This window comes from Elephas maximus, chromosome 17, assembly GCF_024166365.1.
Source record: "Elephas maximus indicus isolate mEleMax1 chromosome 17, mEleMax1 primary haplotype, whole genome shotgun sequence".
NCBI lineage: Eukaryota > Metazoa > Chordata > Mammalia > Proboscidea > Elephantidae > Elephas > Elephas maximus.
Genome location: NC_064835.1, coordinates 48,282,200 through 48,298,554, shown reverse-complemented (window position 1 = coordinate 48,298,554; position 16,355 = coordinate 48,282,200). Strand labels below are relative to the sequence as shown.

At 50.8% G+C, this 16,355-nt stretch overlaps 1 protein-coding gene across 1 annotated transcript in view; it reads right to left on the bottom strand.

Annotated features, from left to right (window-relative positions):
- Positions 1 to 35: 35 nt before the first annotated feature.
- The window catches only part of REEP1 (receptor accessory protein 1), a 125,209-nt gene continuing 108,889 nt past the window's right edge, over positions 36 to 16,355 (bottom strand). The window contains exons 6-7 of the mRNA XM_049856767.1: positions 14,953 to 15,130; positions 36 to 2,140 (exon numbers count right to left, since the gene is read on the bottom strand). Coding sequence (XP_049712724.1) covers positions 2,130 to 2,140; positions 14,953 to 15,130 — 189 coding nt within the window. The 3' untranslated portion in view covers positions 36 to 2,129. The remainder of the gene's footprint in view (positions 2,141 to 14,952; positions 15,131 to 16,355) is intronic.

The following is a 16,355-nucleotide window of genomic DNA, read 5'->3' as shown; positions in this document are numbered from 1 at the left end:
TGAGTGCAAACTTGACAGCCTGTACTTGTTAAAACTTTCCGTAGTAATATGGTGAAAATATAGCTTGTTCACAATAGAATTTTAATCTCTGCTGCTAGAGGCATTTATTATATTGGCAAAAAAAAAAAAAAAAAAAAAGTTGCTAAAAAGCTGCCTAACCTTTTTCTGCATTTGTTCCTGATGATTCTGGGTACTCTCAACTAACAGGCAAATACATTCTGAAGAATATGTTTTCTTCCGTCTGAAGCCATTCTCTGCCTTTTCGTACCAGGTTTAGTTGGTGGTGGTGTCAGCACACACACTGAACAGACAGCCTCTATTTGCCCTCTCAACCTCAAACCTGCTTTCAGATTTATTTTCCCAAATCCTTTAGTAAATTACATAACCACCTTCAGAGGAACTGTGGGAAGAAGTGATGTAAATATGCATATCTGGCAACAGTCAACCTCAAGGAAAACCCTTTCTGAGGTGGCTAAGATCCAGCTAATGTGTCATTAACAAAGGCTGCTGATGGACCTTCACACAGCTCAGCAATGAAACAGCCTTTAATGGGCCCGTTGATGGTGGCTGGCAGTAAGTTCTGTGTGGTACATAACATTAATTCTCTAGTCTTCAGGGCGTATCTACGGACAAACGCAATCCAAATATTGTGAGTAACTCGGTTGTGACCACTGCATGCATTACACTTAGGGAAAACACAACTCTAAACACAGATATATTAGTCCTACATCTATGCTCAGCTCCCAGAGGGAAGAGCAGCTACCTCAGAGCAAAATGCCATGAAACCGTATTCTCCTTTACAGATAAGGTTCTCAGTCTAAGTAGGAAGTCCCCTCAGATAACGCTTTCTTCCTTTATTAGGGGCTCCAGGTTTGTATGACATGTCCGTTAAGACCTAGAGCACCCATGAGCATAGACTTCTCTCTCCTTCCCCTCCTGTCTGAGTCAGGAGGGGGACAGAAGAGCGAGAGCCACAGCTGCCCATGGATCTGAGGAGCAAGTCTTACCCATAGTGATCTCAACCTCTAAAACCTAGAAGCCACCATTTTTAACCTTACACATATGTCCCGGCATATCTGAAACAAAGAGGACTTCTAGTTCTTTCGCTCCCTGTTCTCGTCTAAAGCAGGGTATTCAGACTGTAGGCCCTTTTAGGTGGGGGAATTAGTAGCAGCACGGGTGACTACAAAGGAGAAAATCATTTGCCAGCCACTTTTTGGAAACACTCAGGATCGTGTCTCACAACAGCTCTGTGAGTCCACATTCCAGGGGCGAGTCAGCCGCTGAAGGCGATGTTACATCCCTTGAAAGGTTTCAGAAGCTCCTGAATCCAAGGGGGAGGCTTGCTTCTAGTGACTCCTGTCTTAGCCCAGACTGTGCCTTTGACATCTCGTCACACTCACCTGTCATTAAAGTCTCGTCTAACCTCTAGCATATTGACCAGACAACCGTGTAAAGGAGATGGGCCAGCTGCCTGCAGGAAAAGTACATTGACTGGAGTTGCATTTGGAAGCTTTGTCAACAATCTGAGACAGTCTCGGGAATCAAAACAATTATTTACATTTCTGTTTTTGCTGTTTCCTTACATATCAGAACCTCTGGCAGCCCTTGTAAGTCCATTACATGAAGCTGAAAGCCATAATATGTACATCATAGTCCAAAGTATTAGTACGAAGAACAACAAAAAAGTTAAAAAAAAATTGTTTGCATGTACAGGACTAAAAACTAAGTATGCAACAGATAAATTACAAATGTACATCTCAGCAGTGTGAGGCGGCGCTGACGTTTCTGAAACACCGTTGTCCATAACGACGATTCAGGTGTGGAAAACCACTAACCTCAGAGGACGTACAGGTCGCCCCCACACACTGCCTCTACCTTTGTCCTCTCCCCGGAAAAGTAAAGAAAAGGAAAAAGGCTAAAAGTGGGAGAGGGGAGAGAGAAAAGGCCGTGTCTGTGAGTCTGCACACTCAAAGCACACCGAGCTTGTGGATTTCTGTTATTAGTGAGTAGCTCTTTAAGGCAGAGAAGAAACATTCTGTGGATCCGGTGCTGTTGGCTCATCTCACTCACGTGGTTTCAGTGCCAAGGATGAGGTACTTTTCTTCCTGAAGCGAGATCGAAGGGCTCTAGGCGGTGCCTGGTAGAGAAAACAGAAAGAAAGGCATCCCTCAGTTTGGCATAAATGTGGACTCTTGGGGGCGGGGGCCACTCTTGAGTCTTCACAACAGGAGTCAGTCACAGCCTGAACACCAATGTGAAGCTAACCGAGAAGCCAGCGCCTCCCTCTCGGTGCTTCACCCTCGCCAAAGTCTCTAGATCCCCTAGGCAAATGGCTTTCTAGTTTCTGCCTTGGGAGCAAAACAACCGAAACAAGTGACTCAGCAGAGAGAAATGCCTCCCCGTCTCTCCCCTTCTCTTTGTTTTTTCCTTTGGGAAGCAGCCTCATGTTTCTTGGCGCATGCTGAAAATTGCCATCACCGGATTTCCAGTCCCCTTTCTGGACGGAAACCCATTAATGCACAGCAGACCACACAAAAACAAAGGCAAGCACCACCTCTGATTGTTAAGGATCCCGCATCATCTCCCCCACAAATAACTCAAGGGATCCCTCCTTCATGGGATACACAAATCACAGGGGGAGTTACTATTACAGTGGAATAAAAGAAAAATTCTCTCCTAGCTTAGCACTCAAGGGGCTTCACACAGCTGGTCTGCCTTCAAGCCCTATCTCTGTCCTCTTCTTTCTGGACTGAACTTTCTCTTCTGCAGTGTGTCTCTTCATGCCTCTATTCTTTCTGCCTGGAAGCCCTCTCTGTCTTGCATGTTTCTAGTCCCCTTTGCTGCTATTGTTAGTTGCCCTTGAGTTGATACCAACTCCTGGCGACCCTGTGTGTGCAGAGTAGAACTGCTCCACAGGGTTTTCACGGCTCTGATCTTTCGGAAGCAGAACTCCAGTCCTGTCTCCCGAGGTGCCTGTGGGTGGATTTGAACCCAAGACATCCAGATCTTCAGGGCAAAGTCCTTGTGCAAACACATGCTCCAGCCCGAAGCCCCAGACACCGTGTACCTCCAGGGGCAAATCCGTCTTTCGAGGTGCCTTATACTTGTACATGAAATCCAGCAGGTCTTCCTCTTCCTCGTCAGAAAACGCCAGTGGGTTTTGGAGCCGGTGGGGCTCCCATGCCTTCATACCACCCTCATTCACATCTCCCTCAACCACTTAATGTCCATTTACAATCTACACAGAGAGAGTAGAGCAAGGAGGGATCAGTGGGGAAAGAAGGCAGGGCAGGCAAGGATGAGGTTAGTTACACCGCACACAACAGGCCTGTTAGGACAGCCCATGCAGGTCTGAGAGGAAGCGGCAGTTCTCTGTGGGAGACCTGTATGGTGATGGAGAGAGTGCAGCCCGGAGACTCACCGGGAGTGGTCCACATGGAACAGCTGGCTGCAGGGTCTACGGATGAGCTATGAACAGGGGTGGGGAGAGGAAAGAAGCTGCCTTCGCTGAGACACGTTAGCTCTGCAGCTCGGAACCTTTACACCACACCGGGAGAACGCTCGGGGAGACAGTCTGCTCTAGAAGGGGCAGGGGCAGGGGCGGTGATTTCACGGGGGGGAGCACAGTCGTATTCTACATGCAAGCCGTGTTGACAGCAGATCACACCTGCACGTGCAGCTGAAGGCATTCCTCTAGAGGCAGGATGTAAAACACCAGGAAGCCTGAAGAGACAACCTTGTGCGGATGTTTAATTTCAAAGGCCAAGTTCTAGAGACACAGAAGAGCCTCATGGGAGGGGGATCTGGTAGTAGCCTTCAAAAAAATGACAGCAAGATTCTCGTTGTAGTCCCCCTTGAGCAGATCCACAGGAAAAGCTCCAGAATTATTTCAGCTCACTGAATGCACGGTGTTTGGAAAACGCTAAATGCTTATACATATTCCATGTCATCTGGCCAGGTGGTCCTGTCTTAGTCAAGAACTGAAATATTTTCCGCTCATACCTGGCTTATCTGATATCCACATATATTATGCTTCATATACAGTAAAACCTGTGAAAGCTGCAACCCGTGTAAGGTGGGAACCTGTCAGAGAAGGAAAACACAAATATTTTCCACTAAAACAAGCGACAGAAAAGTGGTAAGACTGCACTCTGTCAAAGGCGGAAAACTTGGGAGACTTGGAAAAATGAGACAGTCCCATTGAATTCCAGCTCTCACAGGTGTCAGTGTATTATTTTTTTGCCCAGAATCACAGAATGCAGAGCTAGGGGGCCCTCAGATCATCTGGTCTAGCCACTGAGTTCTACAGACACCAGCGCTCTTTCTGGGGCACCCTGATACTGCTCCTAAAAGCACGTCCAGCCACCAGGTGCATGCTCTCCATCAGCAGAGGGCTCACTGGACTGCAACAGCACCAGGAGCGGGATAAGTAAAACTGACAGCTGAACCCTAATCTCAGACAGCTCTACCAGTTACTGCTGCTGGACTGCCGATCAACAGACAGCAGGGGGCAGCACAAGAGCACACTTGCCTTAACCAAGAGTTTAAAAATTGTATCGTGGGTAGGTTCAGTGCTAGAATTCTCCCTCCATGCAGGAGACCCAGGTTCGATTCCTGGCCAATGCACCTCATGCATAGCCACCTCCTGTCAGTGGAGGCTCACATGTTGCTATGATGCTCAGCAGGTTTCGGTGGAACTTCCTGACAAAGAGACAAGGAAGAAAGGCCGGGTGATCAGCGTCCAAAAATCACCCAGTGAAAATCCTATGGATCACAACAGTTTGATCTGCAACTGATCATGGGGATGGCACAGAACAGGCAGCATTTTGTTTCGTTGTGCATGGGGTTGCCATGAGTCGGGGGCTGACTCCACGGCAGCTAACAGGACCACCATTGTGGGCTAGGGAGTTATCTGCTTAGACTGTGCCCTAGTAGGGGCAAATCTGAGATTATTAACCTTCCTTTGAGGTTTTGTTACTGTGTCTCCCTGCTGCCCCCTGCCTGTTTACTCCACGTTTATGCTGTCCTCTGGTCCCTTCCTCTGCCCAAATCAGCAGTACCCTTAGGATCCTGTTGGACATGAAGACTGGCAACCCAGGGAGCCCTCCTTGAATGCTCTGGCCCTCCCTGGCCTCCCCCTTTGTGACCTCATCAACACATGGAGTCTGTACCACTCAGCTTGTGCCACATGCCCTGGTTCTCATGTCCATCACTGGCTCAGCCCCACAGAGAGCATCCTGAGGGTGGAGGACCATGGCTGATCCTCCCTCAGTCCCCCTGAACACCTGACCCGGGGCTGGCCACAGAGTGGCCACTCCATCAACTAAGTGGAAGACTGATGTCATCTCAGAGAGTGCAGCTCTCATCCTAAGTCCTTCCGGACACAGATACCTCCTCCCTGACAGGAAAAGGAGATAGGACTGTCCAGGACCAAAACCTTCAGACCCAGGTGGAAACTGCAGAAGCAGCCTTGCCACCTTGCCCCCTCCCAAATCAGCATGTCGCCCCTTCCTAGAGGCTCCTCATTCTGGGCCTGTGGTTTGAGACCTGGCGTGAGAGCCTGAGAGTCTGAGCCTCTGCACACGCAGTTCCCCCTAAACTCGGGTCCAGGCTTTCCCTGTGCTGAGAGCTCTGGGGTTCCAGAGGCAGCCCAGGGTTGACTGAGACCCTCTGGTATCTAACAGCCCAGCCCACTCTGCAGTCTGGATTCACCAAGACCGAGCGAAGAACTCAAACATCAGTAAATAAATGACCTCAGGGTCAAAAACAAAATGGCTGTGTGCCTGCTCTGCTCTGCATTCCTGCACATGGGCTAAAGAACAGGAAAGCAGTGACCCTCTGACCCAGTGGGAGCCACAGGTCCAGGGGAACCGAGACACCCAGGCAGTGACAGAAAACCAGTGTTCAGCTCAGCAGAGGCTAGGGGCAAAGGAGGCTGTGTGGGTGGCTCAGAGGGCCAGAAGTAGCTTCAGATTGAAGCTACAGAGAGAATCTACTAGGAACAGACAAACTCTACTGGCCACTGTGTTCACTGAAGATTTTTGTCAAGAATGTCATCTGCCATATTCCATCTTACTCTCAGCACCCATGAAAATAAATATTCTGGACCAGCCAAGTCTCTGAGCTTTTTGTTGTGGACACTGACTCTCAACTATGTTTCCCTTTTTGCACTGGCTGCAAGGAAGACCAGGATCTTTGACAGTCTACTGCTTTATGGCATGCATTTTAAATGTTCTTCTCTCCCCTGACTCAGCCTTCCTGCCTATCACCTTGCTCCCAAGCTTCATTATTCTTCATTTGTTTTGATATATATATTTCCGCAAATAGACTTAAGTCCTTTTTGGAACAGGGAGGGGTATAAATGGAATATAACCCATGGAACACTGTCCTTCACTGAGAAGGGCACCAGGATGAGGCTGAGGATGAGTGGGTAGGCAGAGAATTCAGCAGTGTGCCTCCTCAGGCACTTGTCCCTACAGATCTAAACAACTTGTGACCCAGTAAATCTTTACTCCTGGCAACAGCCTGAGTGTTGCTTCCCACAGTCAGTACTCTGGTCGCCCCTGGAGACAAGCTGTATGAGGGTTTCCCCTGCGAGGTCATGGCCCAATAACCACCTCCAAGTATCAGGTGATGGCAGCCAAGCCTTGAGCCTAGGTGCCGCTAGGAAAGGGAAGGAGCCCTCCCTGTCGTCCACAGCAAGGGAACGAGTGTGTGGTTTTGGCCGACGTTTCTGTTAGCAGACATGCCAGCAGGACCACAGCGGGCTGGAGGCAGGCCCCACCTCTTCTCTGAAGGGAGCGCTGGGAGGGCTGCAAGCCCTTTAAAGGCCAGGGCAGAGTGTCTGCCGAGCCCCAGGTCTCCCTGGCCCCCACCCTTGCCCTCGTGGTGGCAGCAGCACACATCTGGGTTAGCAAACACATCCTACACGGCACACGTTAGCAGGAGACTTTAATGGAAGTCAGCAAACATGTCTGAGAAGAGTATGTCCCTCTGGAAAACTTACGTCCACGTCCCCGACGGCCACCGAGGAGAAAGAAAAGAACACTCTGTTAGGGAAGGGGCTTGGCAATGGATCTCTCTCTCTCTCTCACACACACACACACACACACACACACACACTTCCGATGCTTTAAACCTCAGACAGCTCCTTGTGTTGAAGCCAGAGGTAGGACACTGCCCTAGGGGCTACACTCAAGTAAAACGCAATTCTTTTTTCTTTTAATGAAGGAGGGTAAAAAGGGGTGTCTTTTTGCTCTTTAAAATGATACACTCACTTAAAAAAAGAAAAAAAAGGCTAAGAACAACTTCCTATGAATAATTCCAAGCAGTAATACAAGTTCAGTTCTATTTTACATCATGGTACCCAACCCAGTGCCGTCGAGTCGATTCCGACTCATCATCACGGTAGGTAGACAGAAAAGAGGGAAAGGGGGACGGAAGATAATAACAGAAAGAGAGAGAGACAGGCACGGGGGAACAACAGAGCGCTGATTGGCCGAGGTGTGGGCGCTAAGCTGAGGTGGGGAGAGAATGTTCTCCTGGGATGTGGGATGGACAGCGTGGGCTCCCTGGGGCCTCCAGGTTCTCTTGCCATGGCTGTCACTGCCCTAAAAAAAAAACTACGAGGTGTTTATCAGCCTGCACAATACCTGCCTTTCATTTCCCCCACCCCAGTGAGTGAAGACCTGGGTTTACGACCCCTAGAGAATTCCTCTCTTGCTGGAGCCCCACAAAGCCCCAAGAAAGGCTTGAACCCTCCCAAGCTCTACTTCAGTCAGGGCTGCCCTGAGCGGCGCCCACATGGCCTCATTTCACGGGACAGGGAGGGCCCTCTGATCACTGTGTCTGTGACCACCCTGAAATCCTCTCTCTTGGCATCATGGCTTGAGAGCTGGCCTCCAGCACCAGGTGGAAGACAGACCTTCCCTAACACTGTCTGCCAACACCTCACAACCCAGAACTCTCCAGTCACAGATCATCACAGCCAGAGGGACACCAAGGGGCATCTACCCAACACCACCAGTCCACAGGGAGGAGGCTGAGGCCTAGAGGGTGGGGGTCACAGAGGAGAGAGGTGAGGATGAATCATGGTTCCCTCCCAACAGACTTTGGGGAGAGGGGAGGCAGAACTTTAGGGCCCTGGGTGTTAGAGGGGTCCTTGCAGAGGCAAAGGACTGAGAAAGGGAAGGCTGGGGGCCGAGGCTTCCAGGAGGCAACTCTGAACGGGGCCAGCCCAGGGTAGAGTGTGAACACGCTCCCTCCCCTCGACCAGCCAGCAGGCTGCAGACCAGCGAGGGGCCTTCTCCATGCGGGGCGCCAGGCAGGGTGAACGGGCAGGTGATCAGTCCCTGAGGTCTCGATGAGGGAAAGAGCAGAGAAGCAGGCCATGAAAGAACAACCTGGTCAACCGCAGGTGGCCAGGCTCCACCAAGCTGCCTCTCACACGCAGGGAGGGCAGCAGCAGAAGTCCCTCCCTGAGGGCTCCTGGACGCTCCAGGCTACAACAGCAACAACAATAATAATTCTTCAAAAAGCCCTTGAAACCAGAAGGGCTAGATGGTGCTGGCTACCCCTGATGGCTGCCCTGACAGGGAACACAACAGAGAATCCCTGATGGAGCAGGAGAAAAGTGGGATGCAGACCTCAAATTCTAGTAAAAAGACCAGACTTAATGGTCTGAGACTGAAGTGACCCCAGAGGTCATGGTCCCCGGCCTCTCTTTTTAGCCCAAAACTAAAACCATTCCTGAAGCTACCTCTTCAGATAAAGATTAGACTGGACTATAAGACATAAAATGATACTGGTGAGGAGCGTGCTTCTTCGCTCAAGTAGACACAAGAGACTATGTGGGCAGCTCCTGTCTGGAGGCGAGATGAGAAGGCAGAGGGGGACAGGAGCTGGTTGAATGGACACAGGAAATACAGAGTGGAGAGAAGGAGTGTGCTGTCACATTATAGGGAGAACTAGGGCCACATAACAACGTGTGTCTAAGTTTTTGTACATGAAACTGACTTGAACTGTAAACTTCCACTAAAAGCACAAAAACAAAAAGTACACTAAACTGTAAAAAAAAAAAAAGTCCCTTGGACGTCCCTTTTCACAACGGTACAGTGAAAAGGGAAGCGGAAGCTTCATCTCCATTTTAAAGGTGAAGCAACCAAGCCTCCGAGTGGTTAGGTGGCTCACACAGGGACACACATAGTAAGTGGCGAAGCAGGATTAGGGCTCCCTTGGCTGCACCAGGACAAGAAACCCCCGAGACTACAGGGCTTTGTCACTTCAGAGTACCTTGGTAAGTTCCTGTGCCTCATCACCCAGAGCACAAGGTACTATGACCCCTGGGGTGATTTTAAAATACATCCACACGTGCTTTGATACTCTTCCTTCAAGAGGTAAAGATTAATTCCCCTTTCCTGAGCATGGGCTAGCTCAGCATCTCACTTCTAACAAATTCAATAAGGCAGAAATGGCAGTGTGTGGCTTCACAGACTAGGTCCTAAAAGGTATGGTGGCTTCCTGCTTGTCCCCTCTGTCTTGGGTCACTCTCTCTGGGCAAAGCTGCTGCCCTATTGTAAAGACACGCAAGCAGCCCTAGAGAGGCCCCTGTGGTAAGGAACTGAGGCCTCCAGCTAGAGACAGCCATCTTGGAAGTGGCTCCTCCAGGCCCAGTTAACCCTTTAGATGACTGCAGTCCTAGCTGACATCTTGCTGCAACCTCTGGAAAAACCCTGACCCCGACCACCCAGTTAAGCCGCTCCCAAACTCCTAGCCCACAGAGACTTTAAGATAATAAATGTTGGTTGCTTTAAGGGGTTGCCCTCCTGAACTCTCCTCCCAAACCATGCAGCTGAAAGGGAGCCCCAAGGTCAGATGCCCGGCATGGTTAGACCCTCCTCCAGCACACTGCAGAGAGGCTGGCTGCTTACTCACCTTTCCAGGTCCTGCAGGTGGAACAGCAGGTACACACTGTGGGGGCAGGGGCTCCATTAGTGACACCCCCCACTCACAGAAAGCAGCCCCAGGCAAACAGGGGGCCCAGCAAGGTGTGGGGATGTCAGTGGGGTGCCAGAAAGGTGGAGACAGAGACACCAAGGTGGGGGAGGGGCCATTTCAGATTCAGATTCCTCTCAGTCCTAGAAAATGCCCTTGCCTGGCCCCAGAGGCCCTGCAGGCCTAGGGTAGGCAGGGGTGGCGTCAAAGTTTCCCCTGGGGTATGACTCAGCCACCCCTGCCCAGGAGGCCCCCTCCTCTCTATGCCTCCCAGTTCAGAATGTCCTCCAGGAAACCTCAGACTGACCTCTGAACCCCCAAAGCACTTGGTGTCTGGTCATTTGGCTGAAGGCCTAATTGGCTGCTGCCTTGCATACTCTGTTGGCCTTGGTACATGTCCAGGTCTTGGCCCAGAGTTAAAAAACAAAAACAAAAACCAGTTGCTGTCGAGTGGACTCCAACCAATGATGAGCTCATGTGTGTCAGAGTAGAACTGTGCTCCACAGAGCTTTCAATGGCTGGTTTTTTGGCTGTAGATTGCCAGGCCTTTCTTCTGAGGTACTTCTGGTGGACTTGAACCTCCAGCCTTTTGGTTAGCTGCTGAGTGCGTTAACCATTTGAGCCACCCAGAGACTCCTTGGTATACAGCAGGTGTTCACTAAATACATGCTGAGTGACTCCAAGTTGACGGAAGGTGGGATCATTCTTTGTACCCCTCCTGGTGTCCAAGGCCAGGCACATGGCAGGCATTCAGTGTGTGGTGTCTGACCAAGTGCTTCCCAGTTCATTCTGCAGGAAGGGCAAGGACAGTCACTGCCCGCCCTGCCTGTTCAACAGGGAGGGAAACCACAGGCACAAGGGGAGAGGGTCAGGCCAGGGGAGCGGTCTGGACCTGCCCACTGCAGCCAAAAGCAGCAGGAGAGAACAATCCCTCTGTGTGCCAGGCCTGTGGTGGGCGCTGGGCAGGGGCTGCTACAGAGGGAAACACAGAACGGGTGTGTCTGCCTGCCAGGGGCGCCAAAGCACAGTAACCACGTCTGTACATTGTATGCTATCTTCCTCCCTTCTCTGCCTGCTCCTCTCTTTCTTTCCCAAAGATGCAGAAGGCCAAGCCCATCTCATGCCATGACCACCACTGGTTCGTGGGTCCCCTCTCACTTTTCATGTATCTAAAGGAGCCCTGGTGGCGCAGTAGTTAAGCGCATGGCTGCTAATTGAAAGGTTGGCGGTTTGAACCCACCATCTGCTCTATAGGAAAAAAATGTAGTAGTCTGCTTCCTTAAAGATTACAGCCTTAGAAACCCTAGGGGGCAGTCGACTCTGTCCTATAGGATTGCTATGAGTTGAAATCAACTCAGAATAAAGGCCTGGTGATCTACTTCTGAAAAAAGCAGCCATTGGAAACTCTATGGAGCACAGTTCTACTCTGACACACGTGGGGTCACCTGGAGTGGTGATGGCCTTGCAGTGCGAGGGTGTGGCAGCCCCTGCTGTCTGCACAGGCCTGGGTCAGACAGCTGATAAGGGCCTAAGGCAGTATGGAAGCCCAGGCTTCTCCCCTAACCCACAGACCAGCCCTTCCCTGTACCTGACCACGCCTGGCACCCAAGGCCCCGCTAGGGGCTGGGCTGCAAAGTACATGGGCCTACTTCACAAACTGTCTCTCAGGCACCCTGACCCTCAATTCATGGGTTACTACAGCTCCAGAGCCTCTGGCCAGGTACTTTTGTCCTGCACACGGGTCCTGGCCCTTCTTTCACCTGTCTTTCTCTTTGAGAGGACTTTTATTTTCAGCCCCAGAACAGCTGGGGAGAGTGCCACGCAGTCATGGCCTCCTGCTGGGTCAGCACATCCTGGCCCTGCCTCTCCTCCCAGAAACCACAGGTGCCCAGGGCAATGGACAGGTGGCCAGGAGGGTCGGGTCAGGTTGCAGCACAGCCTCTTCTCCATGAACTCCGCCTGCTCTGCCCACAGCCAGAGAGCTCCCCACTGCCCCCCTGAGATGTGGCGGGGGAGTCCCTGTCTCTGCTAGTAGAGGGCAGAAGGGCCAGACCAAACCAATCAACCCACACCCTTTTCTACCTGGAGTTTGTCTGTGACGATGCTCAAAGCCCAAGAGATATTCCCATCTTGTCTGAGATCCTGCCAGACTCCACGCATTCCCAGTTCCGAGGCTGCCCTGAATAATCCACCAAGGGGAGGTCTCCGCAGGAGGAGTCTCAAGGCCTGGATTCTAGTCCTGTGTGGCCTTGGCATGGTACACAACCTCTCTGAGCCTCTTTCCTTTATAGTGACAACATAGACTCTTACAGGGAAAGGGACCATAGAGGCCAGCTAGCCCCACTTTTACCCAAGCAGGAATCCTTCCCTAGAGCCTGGAAACACGGTCACCCAACCTGGGTTTGAGCCCTTTCAGTGTGAGGGATCTCACTACCTCACAAGGCAGCCACTACCATTATTACAAAATGCTTTCTTAGGTGGATTAAGTAACATCAACAGTAATGATAATAGCAGCTATAGCGTGTTCATTGCCAGGCACAATCTTAAGCACTTTTACCGGCATTTTTCATCTAATTTTCACAACAGCCCTAAAAACGGTCATCACTCCTTTTGTACAGATAAGGAAACAGGTTCTGAGAGGCCAAGCACCTGACCCAGGTCACAGGGCTAGTAGGTGGCTGCCTTCTGGGAACGTCATCTCAGTGTCTCTTGCTCTGTACTCGGAGCCTCACAGAACTGGGGCCCTTTTTTTGCCCAAGTGACAGCTTTCATTGGAGGTTCAGTAGCCAATGAGTGGCACGGGTGGAAGATAATCCCTTATTTATCTTCCATCCCTATTCCTAAGGGAGCCCTCATGGTGCAGTGGTTAAGCAACTGGCTGCTAACTGAAAGGTCAGCAGTTCGAAACCACCAACCACTTTGTGGGGGAAAGATGTGGCAGCCTGCTTCTGTAAAGATTACCGCTTCGGAGATCCTATGGGGCAGATCTGCAGGGATCTGTGAGTCGGAATTGGCTTGATGGCAATGGCGTTCCAGTCCTAGGACAGTGCCTGGTAGGTCAGAAGCTGCAGACGCTGTGGTTAACGGGCGAGCTAACAGGGGGACTGGCCCGGGAGTCAGGAGGCCGCCTTCTACTGCAGCCCCCTATTCCTCGTCAGCTGGTGGGCCTGATGACATGTCGGTTCTCCAGGCCTTCATTTCTCATTGGTCAAATCAGAGGGTCAGATTCAGTGATCCCCGAGGTCCCTTCCTGCCTGGCCTTTTGGGATTCCTTTCTAAGTTCCCCTGGGAGAGTTCCCTCAAGACATAGCCCGCCCTGAGGTGGACCTCGCCCCCACGGCCAAAACTCCGCTCCCCACCGTGCCCATTTCCACCAGTGGCAGGGCTGCAACACTTTCAGACCCACCCGGCCTCTTCTTTCCCAAGAAGCAGCGACTGTAGTGTTTTAACATGTCTTTCTATTTAAATGTGTTCTTGCGAACTACATATCGTTCTTTTGCAGGATCGAAATATACTTTTATTTTACATTAATTGCTACATAGTATCTCCTTCTGTTTTATACTTTTTTCACTAAACATCTTGTTTTCAAAGCCCATCTACCTGTACACTTATTGCACTGAGCCTCCAAACAATGGGCACCTGCAGGCCCCTCCCTTCTTAGGCGGTCAGGATGGTGTTTGCCAACAGTTGCCAGCTTTAAACCTCATGGAGAGGGGGCTTTCCCGAGGGGAGGACACTGAGGGGCAGCCGAGCACACCCAGCTCTGAGCTGTTCTCCTTTCCTTGGGGGAAGCATGAGTCATCAGTCCTGGGAAAGCCATAGGGCTCCTTCATTCCCACTATGTCTAAAATCCCCAAGAGTCAGGGGGTCTGGCAGGCCCAGGGCTCAGGGCAAAGGTACTCCTGCAGACTACACCTCACAGCACACAGATCCAGAAAGCTGGGACGACCCCACTTGTACTTTAAGGCACATATCACGGTCACAGATCCCAATAGAGCAGCCCAGTTTCCACCCTCATGGTTCACTCTCTTATTTAAGAAACTAATTACTGTTTATTTCTTATTTTGTTACTACATATATTTTTATTTCATTATTTCTCTCAATTGGTCAATTTGTTATCTGAAATAAAGTGAACAAATAAGTAGATTTTTTTCCCCCAGTGCTATTACATTAAAAGCCGTCACTGATGCCCCCTGCCTGGGGCACAAGCTCTTCCTCCCACCTGGCCCCGGACTCTGCGTGTTTAACAAGTTCCTCAGGTCAGCGTGATAGAGGAGACCTAATGCCAGGGGTCTGACAGCCCCTGCATCAGACATTGGAGGCAGAAGTGTGGTTTCCTGAGGGCCCTGGCCTCCACAGGAAACTAGACTTCAGAGCTAGCACGGCCCTTGGTCTGTGGCGTCTGCGGTGTGCGTGGTGCATGGGGGTGCAGGGGTGAGAAGGAGACAGTAGGGTGAGAGAAGACAGGAAACATCCAGGCAGGGAAAAGGGCCGGGAGAGATATATGCTCTGGGTGGGTGGTAGGAGACGCTCAGGTGCTTGAGACAGGTAAGTCCTGCTAGCAGTGTGGGATCAGAAGTGAAGGCAGCAGAGAAGGCACCCTGGGCTCAGGTCCGGCTTTGGTGTTACCTCTAGGCTTGGCCCAGGCACTACCACCCCACAGCCCCCAATTCCGCAGACAGTCAGATGGAGGAGGCAGGGCCCATCGGCACAGCCTGTTTCTAACCCTGCCCCCAAGCAGAGTCCTGAGGCCAGCTTCCTGTCCTGGCCTGGGTGGTGCTCTGCACCTCAGCTGGCCTGGTATAGTCTGATGGATGTCTCTGTTGATGGCACACCCATGGTCAAGGGCCAGGTTGCATGCCACATGGTGGGCAGGATGGACTGGTGCTTGTGCCTCTCTCCACGAAAGTGAGGCCCAAAGTGTGGGAAAGAGGGGAGAAGTGAAGTAACACTTACCTGAGCTGCCAGCACTTTCTGAGGCACTCCTGGACATCTTAGGCTGGCCATGTTTGCCGCTGACCCGCCCAGGCCCTGGTGGTGGGGGGCCGGAGGGCGCAGGGGCACCGTCGCCCCGGATGGTGGTGAGGTCCTGCATGCTGAAGCTCCGGAGTCTCTCTGACAAGGCACCCTGTCCCTGGATAGGACACAGGAAGGAACACACGTCAGAGGCCTGACCCACAGGCTTGTGGGCAGTACTAAGGGGCAGATGCAACAAAGTTAAGCAGGGGTTTTGACACTCAGCCAGGTAGAAATCAAGACTTAGAACGACTCTGAAGAGAGGCAGGTGCCTGGGTGTACTTGCTGGAAACACTAGAGGGGCAAGCCCCGAATATTCCAGGGCCTCCCCTGGGGCTCAGCAATTGTTCCTCTTCTGCTCCTTCACACACATCCCTGAGAGGCTAGAGCCTCAGACAAACCCAGGGCCAAGGAAACCATTAGTGCCTGCAGTTCCTGCTTTCTAGAGGTTGTTTGCTGCTTCTCTTGCTTTATGTAAATAAAAATCCTTCCATAGCTACATTTTTCTCAGTTCCCAGTACACAAGAATCTGATCAGAAAATCAAAGCCTAATATTCTATGCACTCAGTTCTTACTCTTTCAAAAGAAAGAAAATACAGACAGTATTTTTAAAGTATCTTACAACAGTAATTTATCTGTTTGCCTCATTACTGCTTATAAGGCACATTTAATCCCATTGTTGCATTTGAGCTTCATAAGATACCGAAAAGATTATGAATTAGGAAGGAAAAAATGACATTAAAAAACAACCCCTGTTGACTGCAACCATTTCACATTCTGAGGGAGCCACAGAATTAACCTCAGGGGGAAACTGCCCTTTTGTTCAGGAAACCAAGATAAATCCATTACACTCTTGAAGGGGCATCCTCGCTGTCTGGGTGAGGGGTGAAAATGATCACGAGTAAGTTCAGGGAGGGTGGCACTGCATTAACGTGCCTGGGGATGGAGGATGCGGCTCCTGTTTGGACAAGAGCTGAGAGCACAACCAGGGAAACAGAGAACTTGGGCATACCAGGATGTACTGGAGGCCATGTGATGGGGGGCCGTGGGTACATGGGAAGGCAGTGGGTAAGGTATTTTATTTGGATAAAGAAAGAAAGGGTGGTCGTAAAAGTCTGGAGGGTTTGGGGACAAGAAGGCATAACAGATCTATAACAGAACCAACAAAGAAACACAAAATTGATTTTTTTTTTTTAACAAGCAGACTCTGGCATGGTGGTGGGATTGATGAAACAGGAACAAGACTCAGAACAGCTTAATTAGAGGCTTTCAGAGATGGAAGAATAGTTTGGGAATAGTTTTCACTTAAAGAAGAGAAAGCTATGAAAATGGATCAGAAGATC